At 46.6% G+C, this 15862-nt stretch overlaps 1 protein-coding gene across 1 annotated transcript in view; it reads left to right on the top strand.

Moving 5' to 3' along the window:
• Positions 1-1055: 1055 nt before the first annotated feature.
• Positions 1056-15862, top strand: part of LOC121531550 (1-phosphatidylinositol 4,5-bisphosphate phosphodiesterase zeta-1) — a 40096-nt gene continuing 25289 nt past the window's right edge. Inside the window, exons 1-6 of the mRNA XM_041836807.2 lie at positions 1056-1155; positions 1464-1667; positions 2390-2649; positions 3286-3487; positions 9752-9896; positions 10266-10421. Coding sequence (XP_041692741.1) covers positions 2454-2649; positions 3286-3487; positions 9752-9896; positions 10266-10421 — 699 coding nt within the window. The 5' untranslated portion in view covers positions 1056-1155; positions 1464-1667; positions 2390-2453. The remainder of the gene's footprint in view (positions 1156-1463; positions 1668-2389; positions 2650-3285; positions 3488-9751; positions 9897-10265; positions 10422-15862) is intronic.

Genomic DNA, 15862 nt, shown 5'->3' with positions numbered 1-15862 from the left:
TTTTATTTGTACGATTAAAAATATATTTATTTAGTCATAACCATTACTTTTGCTTTTTTTGGAAGTCCTCCAAGCTTTCTGCACTGACATGCACTGATATGTGTTGGTACCACTAGGTGGCGCCAGTAGATCTGCTGGTTGGTGACCTTTTTACAGTGATCGTGACCTCACTTCTTCAGATTTCTGGACACAAGACAACTTTTCTCTGTCTCATTATTTATCCTGTTTTACAGGAACACATGATCTGTTTTCTTGGTTTTATGCCTCAGACCTGTAACAGAGGTTTAAAATCTGATTTTATGACTTTGTGGCTGTGCCAGCTAGTGACCACTCTGCACAGCTGCCTCCAGGGCAAGATTCGTGACAATAAATGCCAACCTGCTCTTTAAAATACTATATTAAAAACTATTCTCCATATTAACCTCAAAAGTAGTGCACTATATAGGGAATAGGGTGCCGTTTGGGAGGAGCTATAGGAGGATGGGCTCATTGCAATAGCTGGAATGAAATACATGGAACGTAAATGGTTTCAGTATGTTTGATAGGTGATGACTAGTATCTACATATTGTATAATGGGATATCTATCATACGTGACCAGTTCAGTGACCCATCCACACCTCCACATCTGGGTGTGGCTCTTCACACAGCACTCTCACAGCCAGCCACACACTGAGAGAGTTGAGTCATTTGTCATTGCAGAAGTCCAGTTTACAGGTGGGCTAGTCTAGTGTGTTCAATAAGCTCTGTCCAAACATGATTTACACACAACGGGAAAGGGAAAAACAAAAAATTGGGAGTGGTTTTGTGTCGTGCAACGAAAAAGAAAAGTTGATTTAATGAGTTTGCCAAAAAGTTCAAAGAAATCCAAACTATTGGAAGCCGTCAAGGAAAAGTATCTCTGATCTCTGTGAAAGAAGAGAGAGGACAGCCCCCCATTGTGACATAATCGACTTAGCCAAGGTCTATTGTAAAGGAATGTCATGTTCTTTTACATCACAATGAAAACCATAGAATTGGAACACAGAATGCGAACACATTTCTCAAGCACCAGGGCAGCAACAGTTCCAAACATTCCATTAGTGTTCCATTGCCAGCTTAGTTGAGCAGTTTTCTGGCTGTGCTTCATGCTACTAAACCACAGGAATCAGTATAAGGTAGGTTGTACTGCATGTTATCCCTAACCATACTCACAACAGTAGATACTACTAACCATACTTTCACAACAGTAGATGCTACTTGCCACGTACAGACATGAAACAATCTGAGGGGAACTGTGGTGGAATACAGAGTTATGAAAAGTGAATGACACCAGTGTCAGTGCTGGCGGGGTTTGTAGGCTATAGCACACTGAGGCGATGACATCCCCAGCAGGAGACTACAGTGGGAGGCAATGCTAGCACACTGAGCAGCACACGGTGAGCCGAGACAACAGTATGTAAGGCATGTGTTTGAAATGTTGAAGGGCTGCCGAACAGAGGGAAACAGGAGAGAGAGAAAGAGAGAGAGAGACAGGAGGAGTCACCCAGGCTGTTCTCCCCTGCGTGTCTGAGGAAAGAGAGAGATGGGAAGCATTCCTCTCTGAGAACAAGCACCCCCGATTCCCTGTCATCCCCCTCTTCTGAGTCGGTGGAGGAGAGACAAATAACATCCTAGCACTCAGCTAAAGGTAAATGTTACATCTGCACCCGGAAGAGTGACACTTCATCACAGCTAATCCCTGTGTATTATTAACAGTCGGCCTACATTTGATTGGTGCCACAGCATTACATTTTCAGGTCAATGTCATTGAAAAAAGAGTGCCACTTTGGAGTCAGTGGACTCGATAGAGGCACCTGTCTTTTTCATGTTCCTTTGAACCAGCATATCTGTCTATGTGTCACAGTCAGTGCTGCTAACAATGCCATTCCCAATGAGCATTCAAGCACTTCCATAGAACAGAGACACAGTACATTAGTCGTCATCAGAGTTTGATAAAGCCTTAGGATCTAGGATTATGTCAACTACAGTATGAGTATTATAAACTGTAAACTATTATCAACTGTAAACTATTATAAACTGTAAACTAGTATAAACTGTAAACTATTATAAACTGTAAACTATTATAAACTGTAAACTATTATAAACTGTAAACTAGTATAAACTGTAAACTATTATAAACTGTAAACTATTATAAACTGTAAACTATTATCAACTGTAAACTATTATCAACTGTAAACTATTATCAACTGTAAACTATGAGTCCCTTCTATGTCCCAGTGGGCCCATGGTGACTGTGTCTTAAAGAAGGAATGAATTGTATTTGACAATTTTAAAAAACAAGTTACCTGAGCCATGTGACTACAACAATACCACACATTAAAAACCATTGAGGATTAAAACACAATAAAGTTTCCACAGGGGCCAGGGTGAGACCTGGGTCACGGGGCCTGAGGGCTCTGCCTACTGGGGGAGAATGAAGAAGAGCAAAGCCCTCACCTCCAGAAGGTCAGAGATCCAGAACATCTACCAATGCTACTCCTCCTCCTCCGGAGGGAATACTCTGGCCGCCTCCGCCCTCCTCAGGTTCCTACACATGGAGCAGATGGAGGCAGCAGCCAATCAGGAGACAGCGGAGGGCTTGATTGACAGATACGAGATTGAGGAGACAGGTGAGTGAAGGGGCAGGGGGGCAGGACTTGGTACTGTTCTGTCCTATCATGATGCACAATTAATTAGGTTTCCTTGTTCACTTCCTTGTATGGTTACAGTACAGTAGTTATGTATGACTGTCCCCCTCCAGGCATTTGTTAGCCTCAGCTGAGTCACGTGATGACACGGCTTGTTTTAAATTAGAACGGACACAAGTCTTTTTTTAGCATCTCCTGCCGCTATACAAACAGCACAATGGAAATGCCACCCTGCGACAACATGCTCTGCTCAGGCATAGAGGCCTCAGTCTGACAAGATGAGACATCGACTAATACAAAGAAAGTCAAGCTCATCAGTAGACAAGCACACGAAGACTCTTTCTCAATTGTGAAATACTCCCTTCTCTCGTTTAAAAAAAAAACATTTTAGTCATTTAGCAGACGCTCTTATCCAGAGCGACTTGCAGTTAGTGAGTGCATACATTTTTCATACTGGCCCCCCCCACGTGGGAATCGAACCCACAACCCTGGCGTTGCAAACGCCATGCTCTACCAACTGAACTACTCACGCAAGTAAAGTAGCACATCCGACTGAGTGATGCGTTTGTTTGTTTGTTGTTGATGGCTTTTAACCCAACCTCTGTGTATCCCTGGCAGCTAAAGAGAACAGGACCATGACGTTCGAGGGATTCTACAGATACATGGAGTCTAAAGATTGTAGAGTGTTTGACCAGATACACACGTCTGTGTACCAGGATATGGACCAGCCTCTTTGTCACTACTTCATCTCTTCTTCTCACAATACCTACCTCACTGGGGACCAGCTGGTCGGCAAGAGCACCCTGGACGCCTATGTCAGGTAAGAACACTACATTTGTCAGGTAATGAGTGGCGCAGTGGTCTAAGGCTGTGGCTGTGGCTGTGCCACTAGAGATCCTGGTTCGAATCCAGGCTCTGTCGTAGCCGGCCGCGACTGGGAGACCCATGTGGCGGCACAATTGGCCCAGCGTCGTCCGGGGTAGGGGAGGGAATGGCCGGCAGGGATGTAGCTCAGTTGGTAGAGCATGGCGTTTGCAACGCCAGGGTTGTGGGTTCGATTCCCAATGACAAAAAAATAAGGTAATAACACTACCTATGTCAGGTAAAAACACTACCTATGTCAGGTAATAACACTAGTTAGGAATGGCTTCTGCTGGTTGTATATCCACTGCCATTCTTAAAGTTTAAACCCTCTCCTCCCAAACCAGAGTGTCTGCTCTCAGTCTTTCCTTCATATTCAGTAATGCATCCTCTCACTAAAGGACAATGGAGGTGAACTGAGTGAGAAAGGGTCTGATGGCAGCAGAACTGGGGCCTTATTGGCCCTCTGAGACCAGTAGAGTACTCTCTCTCCTGTAATATACTGTCTTTCCTCTGTGTATAATATATAGAGTACTCTTTCACTCCTGTCTAATACAATGTCTGCTTCCAAAATGGCACCCTATTCCCTATATAGTGCACTACTTTTGAGGGCTCTGGTCAAAAGTAGCGCACTATTTAGAGACTAGGGTGTAATTCGGGATGCGCCCACGTCACCCCCTTGTCTGTAATATACTGTAGTAAAGCCCACTAATTGAGTGACTGGGGAGATGACTGGGGAGGGGAGGCCTGGTTTACTCAGCTAATGAAAGGGGAGGTGACTGGGGAGATGACTGGGGAGGGGAGGTCTGGTGGGGGGGGCTGGTTTACTCAGCTAATGAAAGGGGAGGTGACTGGGGAGATGACTGGGGAGGGGAGGTCTGGTGGGGGAGACTGGGGGAGGAGGCCTGGTGGGGGAGCCTGGTTTACTCAGCTAATGAAAGGGGAGGTGACTGGGGAGATGACTGGGGAGGGAGGTCTGGTGGGGGAGACTGGGGAGGGGAGGCCTGGTTTACTCAGCTATTGAAAGGGGAGGTGACTGGGGAGGTGACTGGGGAGGAGGTCTGGTGGGGAGCCTGGTTTACTCAGCTAATGAAAGGGGAGGTGACTGGGGAGATGACTGGGGAGGGGAGGTCTGGTGGGGGAGACTGGGGAGGAGGCCTGGTTTACTCAGCTATTGAAAGGGGAGGTGACTGGGGGAGGTGACTGGGGAGGGGAGGTCTGGTGGGGGAGGCCTGGTTTACTCAGCTAATGAAAGGGGAGGTGACTGGGGAGATGACTGGGGAGGGGAGGTCTGGTGGGGGAGACTGGGGAGGGGAGGCCTGGTTTACTCAGCTATTGAAAGGGGAGGTGACTGGGGAGATGACTGGGGAGGGGAGGTCTGGTGGGGGAGGCCTGGTTTACTCAGCTAATGAAAGGGGAGGTGACTGGGGAGGGGAGGTCTGGTGGGGAGGCCTGGTTTACCCAGCTAATGAAAGGGGGAGGTGACTGGGGAGATGACTGGGGAGGGGGATGTCTGGTGGGGAGGCCTGGTTTACTCAGCTAATGAAAGGGGAGGTGACTGGGGAGATGACTGGGGAGGGAGGTCTGGTGGGGAGGCCTGGTTTACTCAGCTATTGAAAGGGGAGGTGACTGGGGAGGGGAGGTCTGTGGAGGCCTGGTTTACTCAGCTAATGAAAGGGGAGGTGACTGGGGAGGGGAGGCCTGGTTTACTCAGCTATTGAAAGGGGAGGTGACTGGGGAGGGGAGGCCTGGTTTACTCAGCTATTGAAAGGGGAGGTGACTGGGAGATGACTGGGGGAGGTCTGGGGGGAGGCCTGGTTTACTCAGCTAATGAAAGGGGGAGGTGACTGGGGAGGGGAGGCCTGGTTTACTCAGCTATTGAAAGGGGAGGTGACTGGGGAGGGGAGGCCTGGTTTACTCAGCTATTGAAAGGGGAGGTGACTGGGGAGGACTGGGGAGGAGTGGGGGAGGCCTGGTTTACTCAGCTATTGAAAGGGGGAGGTGACTGGGGAGGGGAGGCCTGGTTTACTCAGCTATTGAAAGGGGAGGTGACTGGGGAGGGGAGGCCTGGTTTACTCAGCTATTGAAAGGGGAGGTGACTGGGGAGATGACTGGGGAGGGGAGGTCTGGTGGGGGAGGCCTGGTTTACTCAGCTAATGAAAGGGGAGGTGACTGGGGAGATGACTGGGGAGGGGAGGTCTGGTGGGGAGGCCTGGTTTACTCAGCTATTGAAAGGGGAGGTGACTGGGGAGGGGAGGCCTGGTTTACTCAGCTATTGAAAGGGGAGGTGACTGGGGAGGGGAGGCCTAGTTTACTCAGCTAATGAAAGGGGAGGTGACTGGGGAGGGGAGGCCTGGTTTACTCAGCTATTGAAAGGGGAGGTGACTGGGGAGGGGAGGCCTGGTTTACTCAGCTATCCTTATTCTACTCCTCCTCTGTTCCTCTGGTGATGTAGAGGCTAACCCAGGCCCTGCAGCCCCCAGTATCACTCCTACTCCCCAGGAACTATCATTTGTTGACTTCTGTAACCGTAAAAGCCTTGGTTTTCTGCATGTTAATATCAGAAGTCTACTTCCTAAGTTTGAGTTATTCACTGCGTTAGCACACTCCGCCAACCCTGATGTTCTAGCAGTGTCTGAATCCTGGCTTAGGAAGGCCACCAAAAATTCTGAAATTTCCAACCCCAACTATAACATTTTTCGTCAAGATAGAACTGCCAAAGGGGGTGGAGTTGCAATCTACTGTAGAGAGAGCCTGCAGAGCTCTATCATACTATCCAGGTCTGAGCCCAAACAGTTTGAGCTTCTACTTCTAAAAATCCACCTTTCCAGAAATAAGTCTCTCAATGTTGCCGCTTGCTACAGACCCCCCTCAGCCCCCAGCTGTGCCCTGGACACCATATGTGAATTGATTGCCCCCATTTATCCTCAGAGTTCGTACTGCTTGGTGACCTAAATTGGGATATGCTTAACACCCCAGCCATCCTACAATCCAAACTAGATGCCCTCAATCTCACACAAATTATCAACGAACCTACCAGGTACAACCCTAAATCCGTAAACATGGGTACCCTCATAGATATCATCCTGACTAACTTACCCTCTAAATACACCTCCGCTGTCTTCAACCAGGATCTCAGCGATCACTGCCTTATTGCCTGCGTCCGTAATGGGTCCGCGGTCAAACGACCACCCCTCATCTGTCACTGTCACTGTCAAACGCTCCCTAAAACACTTTAGCGAGCAGGCCTTCCTAATTGACCTGGCCCAGGTATCCTGGATGGATATAAATCTCATTCCGTCAGTAGAGGATGCCTGGTTGTTCTTTAAAAGTAATTTCCTCTCAATCTTAAATAAACATGCCCCATTCAAAAAATACAGAACTAAGAACAGATCTAGCCCCTGGTTCTCCTCAGACTTGACTGCCCTTGACCAGCACAAAAACATCCTGTGGCGTACTGCATTAGCATCAAATAGCCCCCGCGATAAGCAACTTTTCAGGGAAGTTAGGAACCAATATACACAGGCAGTTAGGAAAGCAAAGGCTAACTTTTTCAAACAGAAATTTGCATCCTGTTGCACTAACTCCAAAAAGTTTTGGGACACTGTAAAGTCCATGGAGAATAAGAGCACTTCCTCCCAGCTGCCCACTGCACTGAGGCTAGGAAACACTATCACCACCGATAAATCTACAATAATCGAGAATTTCAACAAGCATTTTGCTACGGCTGGCCATGCTTTCCACCTGGCTACCACTACCCCGGGCACTAGCTCTGCACCCTCCGCTGCAACTTGCCCATGCCCCCCCCGCTTTTCCTTCACACAAATTCAGACAGCTGATGTTCTGAAAGAGCTGCAAAATCTTGACCCCTACAAATCATCTGGGCTAGACAATCTGGACCCTTTCTTTCTAAAACTAGCCGCCGAAATTGTCGCAATCCCTATTACTAGCCTGTTCAACCTCTCTTTCGTAACGTCTGAGATCCCCAGAGATTGGAAAGCTGCCGCGGTCATCCCCCTCTTCAAAGGGGGTGACACTCTAGATCCAAACTGTTACAGACCTATATCCATCCTGCCCTGCCTTTCGAAAGTTTTTGAAAGTCAAGTTAACAAACAGATCACCGACCATTTCGATTCCCACCGTACCTTCTCCGCTATGCAATCCGGTTTCCGAGCTGGTCATGGGTGCACTTTAGCCACGCTCAAGGTCCTAAACGATGTTATAACCGCGATCGATAATAGACAGTACTGTGCAGCCATCTTCATCGACCTGGCCAAGGCTTTCAACTCTGTCAACCACCGCATTCTTATTGGCAGACTAAATAGCCTTGGTTTCTCAAATGACTGCCTCGCCTGGTTCACCAACTACTTCTCAGATAGAGTTCAATGTGTCAAATCGGAGGGTCTGTTGTCTGGACCTATGGCAGTCTCTATGGGGGTGCCACAGGGTTCAATTCTTGGGCCGACTCTTTTCTCCGTGTATATCAATGATGTCGCTCTTGCTGCTGGTGACTCTCAGATCCACCTCTACGCAGACGACACCATTTTGTATACATCTGGCCCTTCATTGGACACTGTGTTAACAAACCTCCAAACGAGCTTCAATGCCATACAACACTCCTTCAGTAGCCTCCAACTGCTCTTAAACACTAGTAAAACTAAATGCATGCTCTTCAATCGAACGCTGCTGGCACCCGCCCACCCGACTAGAATCACTACTCTCGGCGGGTCTGACCTAGAGTATGTGGACAACTACAAATACCTAGGTGTCTGGTTAGACTGTAAACTCTCCTTCCAGACTCACATTAAGAATCTCCAATCCAAAGTTAAATCTAGAATTGGCTTCCTATTTCGCAACAAAGCCTCCTTCACTCAAGCTGCCAAACATGCCCTCGTAAAACTGACTATCCTACTGATCCTTGACTTCGGCGATGTCATTTACAAAATAGCCTCCAACACTCTACTCAGCAAATTGTATGTAGTCTATCACAGTGCCATCCGTTTTGTCTCCAAAGCCCCATACACTACACACCACTGTGACCTGTACACTCTTGTTGGCTGGTCCTCACTACATATTTGTCGCCAAACCCACTGGCTCCAGGCCATCTATAAATCACTGCTAGGCAAATCCCCGCATTATCTTAGCTCATTGGTCACCATAGCAACACCCACCCGTAGTATGCGCTCCAGCAGGTATATCTCACTGGTCATCCCCAAAGCCAACACCTCCTTTGGCCGCCATTCCTTCCAGTTCTCTACTGCCAATGACTGGAACGAATTGCAAAAAGAGACACTTATCTCCCTCACTAACTTTAAGCATCAGTTGTCAGAGCACCTTACCGATCACTGCACCTGTACACAGCCCATCTGAAATTAGCCCACCCAACTACCTCATCCCCATATTGTTATTTATGTTTGCTCATTTGCACCCCAGTATCTCTATTTGCACATAATCTCTTGCACATCTATCATTCCAGTGTTAATACTAATTGTAATTATTTTGCACTATCGCCTATTTATTGCCTTACCTCCATAACTTGCTACATTTGCACACACTGTATATATATTTTCTGTTGTATTTTTGACTTTATGTTTTGTTTTACCCCATATGTAACTCTGTGTTGTTGTTTTTATCGCACTGCTTTGCTTTATCTTGGCCAGGTCGCAGTTGTAAATGAGAACTTGTTCTCAACTGGCTTACCTGGTTAAATAAAGGTTAAATAAATAAAAATAAATAAAAAAGGGGAGGTGACTCTGTGCTGTCAGATGAGCATAGGGAGGAAAGGGAGAGTTGAATCAGTATAAAGACCAAGAATGAATCAAACTTCTGTTACATTCAGGGTGACAAGTCTGTGTGCCTGAAGGAAATCTATTCAAATGTCCCACTCCTTTTTGTTTCTGTGCTTTTATATTGCTGTACATTTTGGTTTGATGGTTATTAACTCATTAATCATTCAACGTTTTGGTACTGAATAACGCAAAATGGAGAAAAAAATTATAATCGAAAAAACATGAATTATTTTGACGGGTCTGCAGAATTAACTTTAATGTCCTGTAAAACAGCCTGAGTGATAAACTGTGAAAGAAATTGGGTTTGGGTATATTATGACTTGTATTAGATGTTCTCTGTATGTCGCTGGTAAACTGTAGATGTCCTCCTTCGTCTCCTCCTAGTAATCGTCTTGTGTGCGTGCTCGTCCATCCGTCTCTCTCTGTGTCCCCAGTGCACTGCGGAGAGGTTGCCGCTGTCTGGAGATCGACTGCTGGGACGGTCCTGGCGCAGAGCCTGTGGTCTACCACGGCCACACTCTGACCAGCAAGATCCTGTTCAAGGACGTCATCGCTACTGTCGAGCAACATGCCTTCGAGGTACCACACCACAGATACAGAACACATACGGTGTACATTTTAGGACACCCCCCACTCACTAGGACGGTAATGGAAACAGAACATTGCCTCAAGGTTCTACTGTACCTCCTGGTGTGTTGTGCACATTCTAATTCATTGGCTACCATCACTAATAGAGGTGTTATGCACTGTAGGGGAGATGGGCCTCTTTGATTCTGCGAGCTTGGCAATGGGCTATTTACTGTGAAACGTGATTATATTTTTTAGTATGTGAATGTGACTCCTATGAGAATTGAACCCAAACTGAGCCACACAGGACCACATCGCTGGTATGGTTATCTTGTGTCTTGCTGGCATGCCAGACCCTTGAGAGAGACTATTCTGTGCCAGGTGTCTCCGTACCCAGTGATCCTGTCTCTGGAGAACCACTGTACCCCGACTCAGCAGGATGTCATGGCCCACTACCTCACCTCCATCCTGGGGGAAAAACTGCTGGCCACCAGCCTGGACCTCATCACTCAGCCTGGACAACTGCCCAGCCCTAACGTAAACATTACATTTACATTTTAGTCATTTAGCAGACAGTCTTATCCAGAGACTCTTACAGGAGCAATTAGGTTTAAGTGCCTTGACAGATTTTTCACATTGTAGGCTCGGGGATTCAAACCAGTCACCTTTCAGTTACTGGCCCAACGCTCTCAACCGCTAGGCTACCCACCGCCCTCATCAGGGTCACTGTACCTCAGTATACAGTTGTAGTCGGAAGTTTACATACACCTTAGCCAAATATATTTAAACTCAGTTTTTCACAATTCCTGACATTTAATCCTAGTAAAAATTCCCTGTTTTAGGTCAGTTAGGATCACCACTTTATTTTAAGAATGTGAAATGTCAGAATAATAGTAGAGAGAATGATTTATTTAAGCTTTTATTTATTTCATCACATTCCCAGTGGATCAGAAGTTTACATAGACTCAATTAGTATTTGGTAGCATTGCCTTTCAATTGTTTAACTTGGGTCAAACATTTCGGGTAGCCTTCCACAAGCTTCCCACAATAAGTTGGGTGAATTTTGGCCCATTCCTCCTGACAGATCTGGTGTAACTGAGTCAGGTTTGTAGGCCTCCTTGCTCGCACACGCTTTTTCAGTTCTGCCCACAAATGTTCTATAGGATTGAGGTCAGGGCTTTGTGATGGCCACTCCAATACCATGACTTTGTTGTCCTTAAGCCATTTTGCCACAGCTTTGGAAGTATGCTTAGGGTCATTGTCCATTTGGAAGACCCATTTGCGACCAAGCTTTAACTTCCTGACTGATGTCTTGAGATGTTGCTTCAATATATCCACATAACAAAGCACCGCACAGCATGATGCTGCCACCCCCGTTCTTCACGGTTAGGATGGTGTTCTTCGGCTTGCAAGCGCCCCCTTTTCCTCCAAACATAACGATGGTCATTATGGCCAAACAGTTCTATTTTTGTTTCATCAGACCAGAGGACATTTCTCCAAAAAGTACGATCTTTGTCACCATGTGCAGTTGCAAACCGTAGTCTGGCTTTTTTATGGCGGTTTTGGAGCAGTGGCTTCTTCCTTGCTGAGCGGCCTTTCAGGCTATTTCGATATAGGACTCGTTTTACTGTGGATATAGATGCTTTTGTACCTGTTTCCTCCAGCATCTTCACAAGGTCCTTTGCTGTTGTTCTGGGATTGATTTGCACTTTTCGCACCAAAGTACGTTCATCTCTAGGAGACAGAACGCGTCTCCTTCCTGAGCGGTATGACGGCTGCGTGGTCCCATGGTGTTTAGCCACGTCATCTTCACAACTTTCGTGATCATTAGAATGTGGCAATGAACCAGATTTCACAAGGCTGAAATTACTTTTGGATGACTTATTAATGATTGTGCCTCCCAGTTTGTGCTGTTGAAGCTACAGTATTGGAGATGTTATGTGGACTGTAAAGACTTAATAAAAATGATAAAGTCCTTTCTCCTTCTTTTCTTTGCCAAAGCTGAACTCTGTCAGAGGGAACTGAAACTTGTTTAGCATAGAAGGCCTCGTTAGCTTGTGTCTGAGTCAGCTCATATATATATATATATGCCCCTGGTCTGACTGAGTGACTTTTCTCCACTGAGGAAAGAGAAACAAGAGTTTATATTGCATGGCTCATTGCAGATTGCAGGACAGAGAACAGATAGACGTATATCAGATCCGCTTTAGCCAACATCCGCATGGCGGTTGTTTTGACGATGTCAGAAGTGGAACTGAGTTAGAGCTGTCCAAAGTGGCTCCAGGCATTATCCCTAAAGCGGACATTGCAATAAAATGCAAATTAATTACTTAAAAATCCTACAATGTGATTTTCTGGATTTTTGTTTTAGATTCCGTCTCTCACAGTTGAAGTGTACCTATGATAAAAATTACAGACCTCTACATGCTTTGTAAGTAGGAAAACCTGCAAAATCGGCAGTGTATCAAATACTTGTTCTCCCCACTATATGTATATATATATATATATATATATATATATATATATATATATATATATATATATATCATGTATATACACTTTCTCATTCTGTACTTCTAACGCAAGTGGGGCGGGTGTGGCTTCGTGAGAGTGATCGCAAGAGCAGCTGCTCACCGATTTGACGGCTCCAGCTCAGTTCCATCTCTGACACCACCAAAACATCAGCTATGCAGGTGTCTGCTATCGCCGGTTAACGCTTGATCTGATTGAATCCAGGCCTTAGATGAGATCCTCTGAGCCAGGGCTGTCCAATCTCACTCTCCATCCTTGGAAATCAACGTACAGGATCGGCTGAAAGTGTCTGCCACATGAATCATGTTTAAATAGTTCAGTTGACTGTTCATTTAGTCAGTGTCCCAAATGGGACGCATATTTAGATTTCCTCATTTCCCTGGCCCTGCCCGCAGTTCATCTGCGGAATAGTCTCCCTCCCCTTGAACCCCTGCTGGTGATGACTGTCTGAAAGGGTAGGAAGGAGAATGGCACAGGCTGCATGCTGGTGATGACTGTCTGATAGGGTAGGAAGGAGAATGGCACAGGCTGCATGCTGGTGATGACTGTCTGATAGGGTAGGAAGGAGAATGGCACAGGCTGCATGCTGGTGATGACTGTCTGATAGGGTAGGAAGGAGAATGGCACAGGCTGCATGCTGGTGATGATTGTCTGATTAGAGGACAGAGGTGTGTGTGCGTGTGTGTGCGTTGTGTTTGTGCGTGTTTGTGTGTGTGTGTGTGTGCGTGTTTGTGTGTGTGCGTGCACGCGTGGGTGGATGAATGTATTACGTATTTTCAGCTGCTGGTGAAAAATCTACTGGGGTACAACTCTCAGGGAAATAAGTTATAGCTGTATTATGCATGACTGTGTGAGAATATGATTTTCTTCTACATATCAATCTTACATTTTTACGGCTTATATAATATAATTAAGTGAATGCAAAAGCTTGAATGGCTGTAGGGCTTGGTCTTGAGTTGAATTGAGTTCTCAGCCCCTTCTCATACGCGTTCAATCAGTCCTCATCTTGGATGGTCCATACTTACAATGACAGACAGTCAGTCCTAGAACTATATGTGGTGTCACAATGTACACACTATTATTACACAAATATGATAATGTTATTACATCACTCTGCTGGGGCCTCACATGCAATTTTGTCAAAATGAGTGTACGCTAACTAACTCATCTAACTGTAATTCGCTCTGGATAAGAGTGTCTGCTGAACGACTAAAATGTCAAATGTAGCCTGCATGAAAGCTGCTCTATGGTATAATAATAATAATAATAATAATAATAATAATTTAGTGGGTGCTGATATTTGTCCTGTTCCACACATGTCCAAGTGTGTATTATAGGCATGTGTGAACTGGAAATGTGTTTTTTGCACCCTCGGAGAGTGGGGTCACGGCCAACTCCCCCTGAGACACCCTCGGAGAGTGGGGTCACGGCCAACTCCCCCTGAGACACCCTCGGAAAGTGGTGTAACGGCCAACTCCCTCTGAGACACCCTCGGAGAGTGGGGTCACGGCCAACTCCCCCTGAGACACCCTCGGAAAGTGGTGTAACGGCCAACTCCCCCTGAGACACCCTCGGAAAGTGGTGTAACGGCCAACTCCCCCTGAGACACCCTCGGAAAGTGGTGTAACGGCCAACTCCCTCTGAGACACCCTCGGAGAGTGGGGTCACGGCCAACTCCTTCTGAGACACCCTCGGAAAGTGGTGTAACGGCCAACTCCTTCTGAGACACCCTCGGAGAGTGGGGTCACGGCCAACTCCTTCTGAGACACCCTCGGAGAGTGGTGTAACGGCCAACTCCCCTGAGACACCCTCGGAAAGTGGTGTAACGGCCAACTCCCCCTGAGACACCCTCGGAGAGTGGGGCCACGGCCAACTCCCCCTGAGACACCCTCGGAAAGTGGTGTAACGGCCAACTCCCTCTGAGACACCCTCGGAGAGTGGGGTCACGGCCAACTCCCTCTAAGACACCCTCGGAAAGTGGGTGTAACGGCCAACTCCCCTAAGACACCCTCGGAAAGTGGGGTCACGGCCAACTCCTTCTAAGACACCCTCGGAGAGTGGGGTAACGGCCAACTCCCCCTGAGACACCCTCGGAAAGTGGGGTAACGGCCAACTCCCCCTGAGACACCCTCGGAGAGTGGGGCCACGGCCAACTCCCCCTGAGACACCCTCGGAGAGTGGGGCCACGGCCAACTCCCCCTGAGACACCCTCGGAGAGTGGGGCCACGGCCAACTCCCCCTGAGACACCCTCGGAGAGTGGGGTCACGGCCAACTCCCCCTGAGACACCCTCGGAGAGTGGGGTCACGGCCAACTCCCCCTGAGACACCCTCGGAGAGTGGGGCCACGGCCATATTATATTGTCTTATGTAATGGTACCCATACATTAGAGAGCAGAGTGCTAGAGGAAGGATTGTTGTAGCCACATGGATGTGAAGGGGTATCATTTTCTAAGTGAAAGGTATGTGAGGCTATTTACTGGTGGAGGAGATTCCAATATCAACCAATGGATTGATATAGGCTCTGGATGCTCTAGGATATCATTATTTCCAGTTGGCCCTGCGTTGTCTGTATATGGTTATGAAACCAAGATGGCTTTTGAAAAGACCAAACCACCGTTTCTTACCTCTCAGCACATTACTGCTCATCAAGTGAAACCAGAGTTATGGTTCATGACCGTGAAATTGTCTTTGATTTTAAAACAGAGCAGACATGTAAGTGATTTAACATCAGGAGCTGTTGTGTGTTTTTCCCCCCCCATCTACCATCGCACTGTGTGTGTTGATGACTGACTGTGTGGGGATATGAATTCAGTGATTTAGACATAATATTGGACATAATATAATTGGTAAGAAAATGGGACACCATTATAAACCCTGTATTGACAAAGACATTCAATAATTACATTTACATTTACATGTACGTCATTTAGCAGACGCTCTTATCCAGAGCGACTTACAAATTGGTGCATTCACCTTATAGCCAGTGGGATAACCACTTTACAATAATTATTATTATTATTATTTTGGGGGGGTGGGCTGGGGTAAGTAAGGGGGGGTAGAAGGATTACTTTATCCTATCCCAGGTATTCCTTAAAGAGGTGTGGCAGAGAGGTTTATCCAGAGTACAAAGTATAAGGTTAAAAATATATAATATTATATGATATGCAATTTAGCAGACACTTTTATCCAAAGCGACTTATAGTCATGCGTGCATACATTTTACATACGGGTGGTCCTGGGAATCAAACCCAATATCTTGGCGTTGCAAGCGCCATGCTCCTCAAGTTTGATGATAAGATTATACAGTGAGGGAAAAAAGTATTTGATCCCCTGCTGATTTTGTACGTTTGCCCACTGCCAAAGACATGATCCATCTATAATTTTAATGGTAGGTTTATTTGAACAGTGAGAGACAGAATAACAACAAAAAAATCCTGAAAAACGC

The sequence above is a fragment of the Coregonus clupeaformis genome, chromosome 19 (assembly GCF_020615455.1).
Source record: "Coregonus clupeaformis isolate EN_2021a chromosome 19, ASM2061545v1, whole genome shotgun sequence".
Lineage (NCBI taxonomy): Eukaryota > Metazoa > Chordata > Actinopteri > Salmoniformes > Salmonidae > Coregonus > Coregonus clupeaformis.
Note: the sequence above shows the minus strand (reverse complement) of the source record. Positions and strands in the feature narration are given on the sequence as shown.